The sequence below is a fragment of the Diadema antillarum genome, unplaced genomic scaffold (genome assembly GCF_040938485.1).
Source record: "Diadema antillarum isolate AM-2024a unplaced genomic scaffold, OU_Dant_1.0 seq00001212_RagTag, whole genome shotgun sequence".
Lineage (NCBI taxonomy): Eukaryota > Metazoa > Echinodermata > Echinoidea > Diadematoida > Diadematidae > Diadema > Diadema antillarum.
The window spans coordinates 263,564-280,587 of NW_027272004.1; the positions used below are offsets into that span (position 1 = coordinate 263,564).

The following is a 17,024-nucleotide window of genomic DNA, read 5'->3' on the forward strand; positions in this document are numbered from 1 at the left end:
ATATATATATATATATATATATATATATATATATATATATATATATATATATATATATAATATATATAATATATATATAATATATATATATATATATATATATATATATATATATATATATATATATATATTATGTATATATATATACATATATTCTCTTCTACTCTTGCCCCTCCTCCATATCGGTTCAACCGAAAGATACTGACAATGATTACTTGTTTTGTGGCAGCATATCATTATGGAACATTATACGCTAATTGTAAGATATACTACTAGTATACGGCATCTCTCTCCCCCCCTCTCTCTCTCTTTTGTCCATCCATCTGTTTTTCCATCGATTTATCTACCTCTCTGTCCAGCCACAAGGTCTTCACTCCCTCACGATCACCTCCTAACCAGGTGATTTGTTCATCCTTCACGCCGTCATCTGTTTATAATACCTTGTATTATGGTTACCATGGTATAGTGCAGGACACTGGCGGTTAATAAAGGACAAACGTCGAATGAGTATAGGAGCCAGATACAATTATGTAAGCTTTCGCCATACCATGGCCCAATAATCCTGACCATAAGTCGTCTTGATGATTAAACGGCATTTTATAGTTCTTAGTCTTTTATTCTTATTTTGTTAGTGCATCTTATCGCATTTTCTTATGTTTGCATTTGCCATTTTGAATTCTATGTGTAGACTTCTTCTTTCGTTGTTGACAGATGACCCCACGTTCATAGATTAAGCAATAGAAACATACCCGCCGACACGGATACATAAGAAAAGCCATTGCCACAAACACGCGTATGTACTCCCCTTACATTACTTTCGAGTTCAACCCCAGAAGGAGGACCGGGTATCAGGGAGTGTTGGCTCCTACAATGGAAACATTTTGTCCCTTTGTTTTTTTCATCAGCCACCAAATACTTGTAATGATGGTGATGGTTGATGTACATGGCTGTTCAAACTCTTTCCTCGGTGGTCGCGTCCCATACACCAACACAGATAAACACATTCTTACACCTTGTGATTCCATTCTTGCGTACATGCCATGGTCCTTACGTCACAACAGGGAATACCGGCATCTTTGTTTCGTTTTGTTTTTATCTTTCATGTGTACAATTATTGATCCAGATTGAGTAGTCTAATGACGTCCCCATTTCCCTCTCTTTGAAGGAAGTTATCAATATGCATCACCATGTATCGCCCGTATTTACATTAAGATTGAGCACCACAGCCGGAAGTACTGTCTTCCGGCTTTTGTGCTATTGTCAGTCTATATGATAGATTCCATTCATTCTTTTCCCACAGATAGAATAATACTACGCTGATTTCCCCATGGCAGGTTCTGCTCTTTTTTGGCAGTAATTGCTTTATTTAACTTTTGAACGATATGCTGGCCCAGGCGATCACATGAATTTCTTGTGTATCAAAACGAAGCTATGAAATGCCCGCGCAAACCGTAACTGGCATTGCAATATTATGTATGAGGACGATGTTATCGCGTCAAGTGCAATGAAATCTTATAATCGTTTATTATGAGAGTTATCATTTAAATGAGATAATCTAATAAGACTGACACTGAAAATTAAATATGCAAGTACCAGTAATTGTGTGTCAATGGTAATCATTTCCGAGGTGTTCAATCCAATTGGGAATCTTTTCTGTCAAGCGTTTTGTTGAATAACCTGGAATACCCTCAAGACTGGGGTATAAAAAAGTAGTTGAAATTCGCGTTCTTTTTTTGAGAGATTATGCACACCTTTCCTTCGGTTTCTATTCCTATAGAAATATGGAATGCAGCGTCAGCAGGTCGAGATTTTAGTAACTTATCTCGCAACGTAGCAAACGAGGAAGTGTCGACGTGAAAGAAAAGCCGCATCTGATTTGTCTGGCGGTGTCAACTCCATCCTGCCCTGTAGTTATCATTTCTGGTAGAGCTTGCAATGGGTCGAATGGATCGGTAACTTGTATTGTGCGCCTTAATTTTCCATTGAAATTCTGACCTTCTGACCCAAAATATCATATTTGATCCGCTCATTCCGCGGGGATTACTGAATTCTGAAACTAATTATACCGTCCGGACGGATGACACCCAAAGAGCTATGTGTCGATCGCGCCTGTGAATTATTCATCCCTCCAACGATTCTACCACGTATAGAAGTTATTGTGTACTTTGAAGACGGGAAGCCTTTCTCTTTATATACCGTAAACACTCGTATCGCATATAGTGTCGGCATGCATATTTCTTTGAAGAAGTCCCAGAACAAAGAGTATTTAAGAGGGAAAGATACCCAGAGTCAAAAGAACTACATGAGGACCATGAAAGGTTCTTGGAAACTGAATACTCAAACCACGCAATGATTTTGCATTTTTTATTTCATTTATATTTTCTACCCGGCTAACAGAATCACAGTGACGCAGGGGAGGATCCAGGAATTCGGTAAAGACGGGGCGCCTTTACAAAATTAAAGGGGGGGGGGGTGCACACACCCCTCCCATGTTTTTCTTTTTATTTCTTTTGTTTCAACAAAAATAAAGGGGGGGGGGGAGACGGTGCGCTCCCCCTGGATCAGCCACTGGTGATGCACACAAAAAACACTATTAGTGATTATTATGATGATGTTCAGAAGAGATGACAAGAGTATTGACATGGATTAGCAAGTATCAGCTTCAAATGACACATGGTAACATATGAATGATGAAAATAAATGATGAAATGATTGGACCAATGTAAAATTCTGCAGCTGCCACACATTCAGAATTTTCTTTGTCCAATTCATTTTTTAATAATTTATACGAACAAATACACACAACACACACAACATAAACATGCTTTGTGGAAATCTCTATGATATACACATAATAATATTATACTATACGCATATTGAAAAATCCTATACTGTTGCTCCATTGTATAAAGTATCTTTACGAAATAAAGTACATGAAACTACACGTCATGCTTTGTGTCGGAATAAGTCGTCAGGAATGATAAGAGTAATTCCATACCTCCTTCACGTTTACTTGATAAACAGACTAATCTTACTCAAATAAAAATAAAATGAAAGTTATGGAAGTTTTTAAGTTTCACATATTTTCGCCTAACAGACGAAACTTTAAAGAAGCAACGATGTCATAACCTCAATTCCCTTATTGACTTGTACACAGTGTGATCTATTCAGAGTCACTTCTTTTTATCCAGCAACTTTAATCTTTGTTCCCTTCAAGTCGGTGCAGGGTTATTACAAGACACTATAATTTTAAACATATCAATCTGATGCTGAGGATGTATTCATTTTTATAGAATTTAGTTTCAAGAAACGGAAATATTGTGACAACTTGAGGACAGTTTAATGAAAGAATTGTCAGTTGTGCCAATTAGATTTATGTAAAGTGCGGCTGATGGGCCTATCACTAAATTGCAAAACCATGGAGAATCTTAAATTCTCTCTTATTTTGAGTCCGATTGTCATGAAAGCTCTGCAATTCTGTTTGCCTGGGGGCATTTCACTCGTTTAATATATCTGACAAATTGGTCGGACAAAGTCGCTCTCAGCTATCAGATGCAAGGATTTCAGGACTTCAAACAGTTTGTCCACAAAAAAAATCAACAAAACGTTTTATGAAATGCCCCCAGGTCTTACTCTAAATCAAACTTGTGTTTAAATAAAAAAAGAGTCCTATATATCCAACTAGAGCAAAGTGTGGTATTGCTCTTTAAGCGTAGAAAATCGAGTTGTGTTATGCTTTGTACGAGACAATGTACAAGTATTAGTCCGAAGATTATTCGTCGATGATTTGCTGACAAGCGGGTAGACTATGTGACGTCAGAAAACGTCACGTTCATCGCCTTCGTCAAGGTCAGAGCAGACGATGAGCGATGACGATATATCGGGGTGACATTTATGGCGCCCACGCCCTCAACGATCATAATCAAACGATCTGCCAATCATTTTGTTTGCCCCTTGTGTGTTGTTCTTGGAAATAAATCCTCGACGGAATTCAAGGATACCACAAAGGGCTGGAATTAGGACAAATACGAAAACAGAGTGGGTCGGTCGGGCCATGTACGTGTCATTACATTTACATTAATGCACTCCCCAAACAACCAAAAAAACAAAACAAAACAAAACAAGTAGACTTAACACCTGCACATTACCTTTGTACGTTTCGTGATTGGCCACGGAGGTTGAAATAATTACTTTGTCATTGTAAGAAAAAAATACTCTTGTGATTATCTTATTCTTTATTTCTGATTGATTGGATCAATATAGGACAGGAATCGCGAATTCACTCACCTGAATTCTGTCTCTGAAATTCGTAACAGAGATTTCAATATTTTTCAGTAGTGCCATGGCCTTTATATCTACAAACAAATTGATATACTTAACTATAGGATGTAGTATACATAGATTGTAACTATGTCTAGACAATGTTTCAACGAGAAGAATCTTCAAGTGAACGAAATGCGAACGTTAATTATTAGTTCTTATTCTTTGAAAACCAACAGCCTCGTTTATCACTTTGTGTAATCTAATGAAGATATGGAATTATCGAAGAGATTTTCACTTTTATCATGTTATTATCAAACAACATGTCATAACTATAAGCGACTACAAGTTTCCAAAGTTACATAAGATATTAAATTTCAGAGAAATAGAAGAATTGCTTTTTTGGTTATCATCTGGTGAACAAGAAAACTAGCTTTTCCCATGAATAATGATCAATATTCCATATCCTGTGTTATACCATTATACTTTTTTTTTCATTTTCCAGAAGATAAAATTCATTACATATTCTTTTGAGTTCATTAGGTTTATCCTATGCTTTGTTATCATCTTTGAGGATAATTATTACCATGTTTGAATCGATAATAACGGTAATATTAACAATAATGCCACCTTTGCAATAAATGAGTAAGAGGAATTAATCATAATTAGAATAATGAATCGACAAATGATAAAGACGATGATATTCATGTCAGTAATAATTGGAATCACATAGTCACAGAAAAGGCAACTTCATAATTATCAACGATGATAATAATATTAGTACTGAGTGATGATTATCAGAAACCCCAAGCATCAGTGTTGTACTACATATCGTATATATGTAAAAAAGTGGAATTCAAGGGAGATTTATTTCAAAGAAGAAATCAAATCAATATGAGAATTGTAAGTGAAAAGATGAAATAGAAATCGAATTAGCTGGCTTTGATTATCATCATAATCTCCGCGACGTAGATCGATCTCTATCTTTCTCTCTTTCTCTCTGTCCAATGAATATCTACCAGTCTGGCTTCATTTCATGCCTACAGTAGAAGGTTTAATCACAAACCAGGACTATACACCCGGGATTGTCTCTCTGAGAAATTTTGCAATTTGTGGGGCTTACGAAAGTTTGTATCCGTGTGAGTTTAAATGGTAATTACATGTTTTTTTCGCAATAGGATACAATTTGCAGGGAAAATACATGTAATTCACGATATTCTGTAAAATGAACTTAAGAAAAGGAGGGTAAAGTTCAAAGGAAGAATTTTGCAAACGTGATATTGCATATCCCAAGAAAACATATTAAAATATGAAATAAACTTTACGGCACTCACCTCACAAGTGTTTCATTAATGCCCGTGTATTTATACCTAACAATCAATCCGTAAATGGACCAAGTGCAGATAAAGCATATCATACAATATACAAGAATGAGATTATGTGAAAAACACAAATTGACTTCTATCTGTAACTAAATTGGCAAAGCCATCACCTCACATATTACTGTGATTATTTCAAAAGATTGTTTCTTTGAAGATCCCAGATAAACCTACATAATATGGTATATGGTAACGTTCGTATCAAAGCATGATTATGTTCAACGGTGTAAAACAAACATGGGAGCCCATTTATTAAGTTTGTGGAGACGAAAAAAAGTTGATATATCAGTTTTGTCTGCAGACTACTTAAAAGCTTTTGTCTGCTTTTCCTAACGATTTAAGTAGCGTGGTTTTGTTAGATGGAACATTAAATGTTTTCTACGGCTTTGTTACGAAACTTTGATGGGAAAGCGCAAAGTGAATATTTTACTTTTTTCAAGTTTATGAGTTCCGTAAGCCTAAATTTGACAAATTAACGCAAAACTTGTTTCAGCTCATATGCTGAGTGAAGAATATCCCTTATCATATGTACACACACACACACACATACACACACACAAACACATATACGTATATAAATATTCACACACACAAAAAAAAAAAAAATCACCGAAACATGTTCATATCTAATTTTTATGCCAAATATACTACAAAAATATTCATATGACATTTTCCTAATTTCTACCGTGGAAATGACGTTGATATTCAGAGGCGTTGAGATATCATCTTGAATTAGAACAGGTTTCACGATGACTTTAGAATTTCAATTCAATTCAAGTAATGCTTCATTTCCATCAATCTGACAGAAATCAATACATTATACAAAGTATACATTTAGTAATTCATGTTATTGGACAATTAAAAAATCAAGCAAGACGTAAGTATGATAAAGAATATAATATACGGAAAGATAAATTATACCCGGAAACAATGCACAATTTGCAATGGTAGCAAAGAATAGATAAAGCGATGGAAAAGACGGAAATAGAATATGATTGAAATAAGTATGTCCGAACTTGCATCTTATATTCTGCTTGGAACTAAGTCAGTAAAAGAAAACTAAATGTATAGAGTCGGGGATTAATAATGTTATGTATCGATGACGTAGACCATAAACGGACGGATAGAAGCAGATGTCAAATAAAGAATCAAGATAGAATAACCACTGCTGAAGGTACTGAAAAAGTAACCAGTATAGGTCCTACTTAGCAGAAGGGAGAGACGAGTCAATTCGCTTTCCAAAATTGCTACTCAAGTTTCTTATTCATGAAATTCGCAAGTCGTGTGAGGGAGTGGGAGAGTACGTTTAATTCTGGGACAGGCACAAAAAAATGCAATTGCGTTATTTTTTCTCATTACTATTCATTATGGTTTTGCACAATATTATCGCTTTTGTATGAATCGTATACATAATACCGCTATACACGTGTGTAACACAAAGCATAATGCTGCCTACATATCCAGTACCTTGATTATCAAATAAGAATATAAAATGCATACAAACAAGAAACGTTATATTAGATGTCAGAGGTCTATTATAAAAGTTTTAAAAAAAAACCGTTTGCTTCAGAGTATTCTGCAGACTCGCTCCGAAATATAACTCGTGATAAATACACCATAGATTCAACAAATTTAAATGATAGAACATATACCAAGGTTTAATGAACCTTAAAGGGAAGGTAAACCCAAAGAGCAATGTGGATTGAGTGAAAGCAGCAACATTAGTAGAACACATCAGTGAAAGTTTGAGGAAAATTGGACAATCGATGCAAAAGTTATGAATTTTTAAAGTTTTGGTGTTGGAACCGCTGGATGAGGAGACTACTAGAGGATATGACGTATGAGTGGACAACAATACAAAGAAAATATAAAGGAAATTCAACAAAAATTCGCTTTTCTAGAATTATGAAAGAGCAATGGACCAACCGCTTTCAGAAAGCAGGGGGAATGATTGCTACCCTTAACATATGTCAATATCAAGTTGATGGAATTTGTAATTTTCATGAAAAATTGATTTTTGTAGTATTTTCTTTATATTTTCTTGGTATTGTTGTCCACTCATACGTCATAACCTCTAGTAGTCTCCTCATCCAGCGGTTCCAACACCAAAACTTTAAAAATTCATAACTTTTGCATCGATTGTCCGATTTTCTTCAAACTTTCACTGATGTGTTCTACTAATGTTGCTGCTTTCACTCAATCCACATTGCTCTTGGGGTTTATCTTCCCTTTAACGTATCTTCAGGCACGTTTTAAACGCACATGATATACAGAAACATATAGGCACATCTATGCCCAAAGCTCTTCTTCGCGCCGGGCAACATCTGAAGAAAATACAGAAGCTACTTCGCAGATATACCATATAGCATAATTTGCCAGAAAAGTGACCCAGAATAAGAAAAAAGAAGAAGTAGAAGAAGAAGAAGAAGAAGTAAAAAAAGGGCATCCAACATGAAAGTAATAAGATAGCAATCATGATGAGTGGCAATTTATTGATGTTTATGCCAGCGCCTGGACTCAAATTTACCCTGGAGAGTCGTTGATCACACATTCCATTCCATACGGCGTCAAACATGGCGAGGAATTTAGATTGCACCGCCCAGGAGGAGCGGCGGGAAGGAATCGTATAAACTCTTTGCCCGGAATGGGAATGAGATTCCACGTTTAAATTTCGCTTGAAGATTATGGATCTTTATTGACTGCGCATGGCCGTATCTCCTTCCTTCACAATTTGGGGAAACGGATATGTCATCGGAGTATTTGGCAATCACTATCAATGACTATGGCAAAGCAATTGAAATATTTTGATTTAACCCTGTTTCCCGAATTGGCGTCACTGTCGCATACGGGATGTCTGTGCCCTTCCGTCTGTATCTTCACTGAAGAAAGCCGCCAAGCGCAGGTTACTGACAAATTGTGACAAAATTCAATGCAAAATCAACGGGTAGGGCAACCATTCACCCCTCTTCTCTTCTTTTTTGGCCTCCATTCTCCCCTCCGCCTGTCTTGCAAACATTCTCATGTAAATGATATAAATCACTGCCTTTCCAAATTTAATTTTTGATGAGATCACCATGTCATATTGTTATTGATATTATTTTACATGTGTAAATATCGGTCTGTGTATTTCTAGGCAAATATTTGGCAAAAAGAGCCCGTATTCTTTTCATCAATACCCTGTGGTCTCAGAACCTTGACATGTCAAACTTAAAAAAAAAAATCCTATTTCATAATCCTGCACTCTGGCACCGAGCGTGACACCAAATCTGTAACGAGTCTGGTTGCATGTGTCATTCTCTACTTTCAGCGTCAGTGCCATCAACTGACATCGTGAATTTTAGCAGAAATAGAATCACAATTTTAAGAAATCTTCACAGTCCAACTGCATATTGCGATGCTCCACTTGCTCAATGCACTTGCACAATTCTGGCGAGGACGAAATCAAGCTATCGATTGATTCATTCATGGAAAAAAAGACAACAATTTTGCCCTAGTAGTAGCCAATTGGCTAGGCTATAATACACAAAGAAAGGAAAATAGATTGCGATTAAGATGTCTTCTTCAACATTCGTTTTATGAAGCTTAATCGCTGCTGTGTTATGGCTGCAAATTTCTTCAAGTTTGAATTTCACTGCTCCTAAAGACAAAAGACAAACAAGGGGGAAAAACTTGCTATAGCGAGTGAAAAGTGAATACACGCTTGCATAAGTGACACTTTCAGCTGCGATCAGTGTTCCTTAACATTAATTGGACAAATTCAGCGATCGTAAAAATGCACCTGTGTTTAGACTCTCTTGAATCTGGCTTCGCTCTCGCCATGAGGTGCTGACATTATCACTAGTGAAAAATCATCACCTTCCACTTTCTACTTTATAATTTGGAACATCGGACAGTAGCTAAGAGTGGTTCTGTTCTTCCTAGACAAATTGAACATGTCTGCGTTATCCTTCACACACTCTAAAGAGGAGGTCTCAAATGAAAATCAAAACGAAACGCCAAACGCTCCTCTTCTAGTCGTTAAAAATCACGACAAAGCAGAAGAAGGGGGATGGGGTGGGCTCAAATAACTTCACAACCCAACGAACACTTAGCGAGGCGTTTCACACATCATTGAAGTGGGAAACCCTCGATTTCTCTGATTTGAACGATCGTAAAGAATTAATCTACTTTCTTCGTTCTAAGATGAAGCTAGAGCGTCCGCTTAAAATGAAGTGTCAGACGTTTAACGATCGCGGAGAGACATGGCGGACAAACATTACACGCCCTGGTTAAACGAGATTAACAACAGGGGGAGGGGATAGCGCAATTCCTTGAATTGAAAGCTGCCTACCAAAAAAAAAAAGAAAAAAAAGAAAAAAAGTGATCAATCGTGGTGATTTTCTACGAATTCTAGCTGACGTCTCACCTTCTGTTTCTTCGGGGAGAGGATGGGAGAATAGTGGAGAAAGAGTTTAGTAAATAAAAGGTCTGCATTGCGGGCCCGAAAACGTGCGCGAGAGGAATTACTGCGCGAAGTCGCGGCCTTCATTGAAACAGCGGTTCCGTGTAATTTATTTCGGTGGGAAAAGCGTGGTGTATTTGTTGTATAAACAGTCGGACAGGTTTACATCGCCGGAAGTCATTCTCTTCTGTGGTGTCATTCAGAATGACTGAGAGAGATCGACCTACGTTCCGGGCTCACAATTTGTACACACTGGAGTCAGACGATTTGCATTCGGCCATTGATATACGGTATATGGTGGAGAAACGCGGGAGTAGGGGGAGGGGAGGGGGATCGAAGTTTAATAGGGATGTCGCGCAAGTTTAATAATGAATGACGGCAATGAGTCTAAAGGAGATTGTGCATCAATGAGAGTGAGCTCCTAAGTGTGAAAACGGGTAGAGGGAGAAAGATGAGGAGAAAGAGAAAGATGAGGAGAAAGAGAGGGAGAAAGATAAATGAATGTGTGTGAGTGTGTGGGGGTGGGGGAGGGGGGGGGGCAGCGAGAGAGGAAGAGAGAGAGAGGAGGATTTGTGAATGCAAACTGCTGGTGAAGGATTGGCCCATGCATGCTACCACGTTGGCATCGGCCAATAAATCTGCTGACTCACTACCATTTCAATGCTCCGTACGTGCCGTGCAAATTGCCAATACTCCGCGGTCATTTTTGATCAATCAAAAGCGATCCATTTGCCGAGACGACCGATTCCGTCTGGTGTCTCTTGAAAAAACACATAGACAGGAAACTTTTCATCTTTCAAACTTGTTACAGCAAGTTTCAATGTTCTTGGTTGCAGATAGCAAGGTAAAACATTTCGCTCTGAAGTGTAATGCTGGTCTCCTTGAAAGTATTTTCTTTTCAATGGTTGGATCCTAAAGACATTTGTGAAAAAACCTGAAGACTTCCACAAAGGCAGCTCTAGACCCTATTCGTGATCGTGTTTGGCCATTTTCATCTGTTTTATTCCTTGTTTGTTTGTTTCATTACGCTTTTCTCAGTCTCAGTATAGTGTCTTTTTCAGAGAAAGTAACATACGCAGATTTAAGATAATGTCCTTGAACAGGTTATCCTCCTAACAGAAAATTCAGATGACGCCAAAAGCCTTCAAAGATTCCCACGAGAAACAGTTCTCGATATTTTATTTCGCGTCTCGCCGTCACGCTCGAAAACCAAACGATTCTGAATCAGACCTCTGTGGTCATTAACACACGTCATATTACGTCATTTTATTTAAAAAAAAATGGCGTATAACCATAACTTTTCATAGCTTGCAACGCAGCGCGTGGCTTGACCTTGATTGATACCAGTAGACAGATAGTCTCCATCCACAGCCGACAGTTGGAGAGTCTTATAAATGGTCAATTGTCAGTTACTGACAATGAATAAAGAAATGAATGATTAGTCAAAAGTGTTCTGATTTTTTTTTGTCAGTAATCTGCATGCTCCGACACGTACATGTATATATATATATATATATATATATATATATATACTATATATATATATGTATATATATATATATATATTTATATCGTATATATGTGTGTGTGTGTGTGTGTTTGTGTAAAGAGAGACAGAGAGAGGGGTGGGGGGTGGAGGAGAGCAATAGTAACAGAGAGAATTAAAGCTTGATAACCTCATCTTAACCAACTTTTTCACTTTCATTTTCTTTGTCTGTTGCAGATCAATATCTTCTCTTTAATGTGACACAATTTACCAGATTGTGTCGAACCAAAAATGATATCCCTCTCCTCTGTTACTATTAGGCTATCTAATATAAAAATATATATTTATAAATAGGTCATATATATATATATATATATAGAGAGAGAGATATATTTATAATTTCTATGTAACATAAATTTGTAATATAATGTTTTATTATATAATTCGGTTTAGTGATAATTATGCCAATATGGATACTTGTAATTTCATATCTAGGTAAATTAATTATGTATTATTATTATTATTAATTCATGATACAAGTTATAGCAAAATATCCCGAAGGAGCCGGGTTATCAAAATATACATTATAGTGGCAGTGGGTAGTTCCTTCTTGGCAGATCCTTCTGATCCTGTACGAGTACAGAAACGTCCCCGCCCTCCACGAGTCTCCCGCTGCCTTGCGGGCAGGTTTTGGTTAATCAAAGGCTAGGGAGTAAACCTTATCCAAATCCGGAGCGGAGCCCCTAAGGTGGTTAGGTGTTGCCGTTCATCATCTCACCGGCAGCTCCAGCAGTCCGGTTGTGGCTATGATGTGTCGCCCTGCGTCCCTCCTGGGTAGATCGGCTGGACCGAGGGGGGGGGGGGGGGTCCTGGACTTGGGTAACCCAAGGCCTCCACAGTTCTTCTCGCCCAGGATTCAGTGACTCCACCCTCCATTTCTTCTTCTTCTCCCAAGTCCTGAGGCGATGGGCGAGTGGCGACGGTGGCAGGTGCAAGATGGCGCTGGGGGCTGCTAGCCATGGACCTACACTCAGGCGGTCAGGGCAAGGATGGTCGTTCTACAGTCTACCGTGGCAAGGCATAGTTCGGCAGCCACTCTGACAACGGAGCAGCCCTCTTCAAGGACAGCACTGCTCTCCACTCAGGGGGAAGGGTCTAGAAAAGGTGACCTAATTAAGCTTGGCTTAACTTCATCCTGTCAGCATACCGCAGCTGACTGGTCATCTACCTCGCGGTCGAAACACAAGAGAAACACGAAAGATGAACTCAAAACTATCCCACCGGAAAAACACCTTATGTGTTAGAGCCTGGAACATCAGGACACTCATGGATAACAAAAACTGCGAGAGACCAGAACGTCGAACAGCACATGTGGGTCGAGAACTGCTGAGATACAGCATTGATATTGCTGCCCTCAGCGAGACACGCCTTGCAGACACTGGAGAGGTCACAAAGGCTGGAGCTGGATACACTTGCTTTTGGTCAGGGAAGGCACTGAATGAACGCAGGGAAGCAGGAGTTGGCTTTGCCATTCGCACCGCCCTCGTCAAGAACCTGGAGTCCCTCCCAAGAGGTATCAGCGACCGCCTGATGGTGATGAGAATCGCTCTCCATGGCAAGATGCACTTGACACTCATCAGTGTGTACGCCCCCCACCATGACCTACACTCTGGAGGAGAAAGAGTTGTTCTATCAGAACCTCTCCAAAGTGCTACGGTCAGTTCCTAAAGACGACAAGCTGCTGATACTAGGGGATTTCAATGCCCGGGTAGGGAGATGCCCAGTCTTGGCCAGATGTCATTGGGCCACATGGCAGTGGCCATGAGAACACCAACGGCTTACTGCTACTCACCCTCTGCGCTGAACATGGACTCACCATCACCAATACCCTGTTCCAACTGCCGGACATCCACAAAACCACCTGGATGCACCCAAGATCCAAGCACTGGCACCTGATTGACTATGTGATCACCAGGCGCCGAGACATCCAGGATGTTCACATCACGAGAGCAATGAGGGGAGCTGACTGCTGGACAGACCACCTGCTGCTGAGGTGCAAGCTGTCCTTTTCCATTGTCAGCAGACACAGACGCCAGAAAGCTGATGTTAAAAAGAAACTGGATGTCCAGATCCAGAAGCTAAATGAACCGAACACAAAAGAAGCCCTCATCATCAACCTTGCAAACCAGCTTGAACATCTACCAGCAGAGGGAGACTATGAGAAGGCCTGGGCCAACTTCCGGGATGTAGTGTACGACTCTGCCAGTCTGACTCTTGGATACATGATAAGGAAACACCGAGACTGATTTGACAATAACAACAAGGAGATCACCACCCTCCTCCAGGAGAAGAAAAAAGCCTTCACAGCCTGGCTCAACGACAAAGACTCCAAAGCGAAGCATGACCGCCTCAAGAACATCAGAGGAAAGGTGCAGACTGAGCTGCGACAGATGAAAGACAAGTGGTGGGAGAACAAGTCTGCCGAATGCAATGACACCTGTGCGCTCTGCCAATGGAAGCCTGCTTACTTTTGAAAACCAACGTCATACATCGTTGGAGTGAACACTTCAGCCAGCTACTAAACAGACCTAGCAGATACAGCAGTTCTGGGAAGAAGGGTCGGTGCCGCTGGACTTCAAGGATGCCAACATTGTGCATCTGTACAAGAACAAAGGGGACAGAGCTTCATGTGACAACCACAGAGGCATATCACTGCTGAGCATCGCAGGAAAGATCATGTCCCGTGTTGTTCTGAAACGCATCACACACCATCTGCTGGACGACGTGGTCTCTGAGAGCCAGTGTGGATTTAGGAGCAACAGGGGGACAATAGACATTATCTTCGCAGTACGGCAGTTACAAGAGAAGTGCCGAGAACAAAACCAGAACCTCTACATCCTCTTCGTAGATCTGACGAAAGCTTTTGACACTTAGCCGTGAGGGCCTGTGGGCTATCTTGACCAAGCTATGCTGCCCACCAAAGTTTGTCAGGATCATCCAGCCTTCTCATGATGGCATGATGGCTCGCATTGTGGAAAACGGAGATGTCTCTGACCCATTCCCGGTCTCCAATGGTGTGAAGCAAGGCTGTGTGATGGCTCCTACAACTCTTCAGCCTCATGTTCACTACCATGCTCTTCTGCACCCTCTCCAAGTGTGATGCTGGTGTCAGTATTCGCTACAGATGTGATGGCCGATTCTTTGACCTCAGATGTCTAAGGCAAAAACCAAAGTCCTGAAGGCCCGTGTGAGAGATTTCCTGTTTGCAGATGATTGTGCGCTTGCAGCACTGAATGAACCAGACCTGCAAGAACTTGCCACTTATTTTGCAGAAGCAGCAAAAACCTTTGGACTGACCATTAGCCTGCAAAAAACAGAAGTGATGCTCCCGCCTGCACCTGGCCTGACACCTCTTGAGCCTCAGATCGAGATCGAGGGCACAACACTGAACAACGTGGAGAGCTTCACATACCTGGGAAGCTGCACGCTTGTCCTCATACAGCAGCATGGACAAGGAAGTCTCCAAGAGGCTCGCAAAAGCAGGAGCCTCGTTTGGCAGACCTTGGACACGTGTGTGGGGTGAACGAGGCATCAAACTTTCTACCAAGCTGGCAGTCTACAAGGCAGTCGTCGTGACCTCTCTGCTCTACGGCTGTGAGAAGTGGACGCTGTATAGGAGGCAAAGCCGTGCACCTCACCAGTTCTACCTTCGCTGCCTGCGACGAATCATGGGAATTTCCTGGCAGGACAGAGTTTCCAACACTGAGGTGCTTCGCAGAGCCAAAATGCCTGGGATCGAGGCCCTCATCATGAAGGGCCAGCTCCGGTGGGTCGGACATGTAGTCCGAATGGATGATACTCGCCTACTAAAGATGATCTTCTTCTCCGAGCTGGCTTCTGGAGTAAGAAACATTGGAAGGCCTCTGAAGCGGTACAAGGACAGCCCGAAAACATCCCTCGATGCCTGTGGCATCTCAGCCCGTGGCTGGCAATCGCTTGCCTCTGACCGCACCGCCTGGCGCCCAGCTGTCCAAAAGGGTGTTAGACTGTTCGAGGATAAGCGCCTCAAGAGCCTGGACCAGAAGCGAAAAGCCCGTAAAGAGAGGATCCGGGACCCTACTTCTGCCGTGGCATGCCCAACATGTGGCCGCTTCTGCGCGTCCACCTTTGGGCTCCTCTCCCACCTCCGGCGTCACTGACGTCATTGCCGAACCCGACAGAATTCCATTATTACATTATAGTAATATTTGATGTTAAGATTATTTTGAAATTCGGATATGAATCATATCAATGTTATCATTTTTTAAAAATTTGATTCAGTAGAAGAATGATTATGAACGTGATGTTGTATATATTTCTGTAAAATGTATACACCTATTTGCATTTATATTCAAACACATACAAACATACACACATAACCTTCAAACCTTTTATACAATCACCATTGTCTTTTTTAAACATAAAAATACACCCACTCATAGAAATCTTTTAAAACTCTCATTAGTTATTATCAATTTGACATACATTTACACACGTAGATACACGCACATTACATCCATCACGAAGTTGACTCATATGTATACAGATTAAAGGGACTGTACAGTACTGGTTGAGGTGGGGATTCATGTTTTGAACATTCCTAAGTGAGATAATGAGAAACCTCTTATGAAATATTAAAGAGCATGTAGTTTTAAGAAGGATTCAACGTTTATTTCATGAAAATTGGTTTTCAAATGGCTGAAATATCAAAACAAGTGATAATAATAAAAGGCGACAGGCCACGCCTTTTATTAGGATCTCTTTGTTTCACCTTGTTTTTGGATATCTCAGCCATTTCAAAACCGATTTTCGTCAAATAAACTTTTGATACCCCTTAGAATGGCATGCTCTTTGACATCTCATAGAGTGGTTTCTGAATATCTCGCAAAGCGTTAAAAGCTAAATCCTCACCTCGACCAGAACTGTACACACAATTTGATATTTCCTCCAATGTCATGTACCTCTCACACTCATATTGATATCATATTGTTGTCAGGTTGTATATCTTTTGTATGTCTATTATGTCTATGTATGTATCTATGTTATCAGGTTTTACCTATGTCCTGTAAGTATGCATTTATTTTAATGTATGCAACGATGTAACATGTATGCATACAAACAAAACAAATTTCTAGAATTGGACAATAAGATCGAGTCCAATTGAATTGAATTAAATCAATACGTTTACTTTTCCCCTCTTTCACACATAGACGTGATAACATTGGCTGGAACAATAAATGATTAACAGTTAATGTATATAACATAAATGTGTATGTGTTTATGTGTGTACATATGTCTTTATTTATGCACGGAAGGCCTACATTTCATTCATTTCATTTCATTTCATCCTTCATTTCATTTCATCTTACATAATTCATCTTTTTAATTATCTATAAACTTTACTTCCTTTGTCTCCATC

The 17,024-nt window shown here is 39.8% G+C and overlaps 1 protein-coding gene across 1 annotated transcript; it reads left to right on the forward strand.

Moving 5' to 3' along the window:
* The first annotated feature begins 12,826 nt into the window (after nt 1–12,826).
* On the forward strand, nt 12,827–14,726 carry LOC139744789 (craniofacial development protein 2-like). Its single transcript, XM_071655205.1, has 4 exons — nt 12,827–13,282; nt 13,339–13,812; nt 13,912–14,030; nt 14,501–14,726. Exons 1-4 carry the CDS (start codon nt 12,827–12,829, stop codon nt 14,724–14,726), a joined length of 1,275 nt encoding a protein of 424 aa, XP_071511306.1.
* The last annotated feature ends 2,298 nt before the right edge of the window (nt 14,727–17,024 follow it).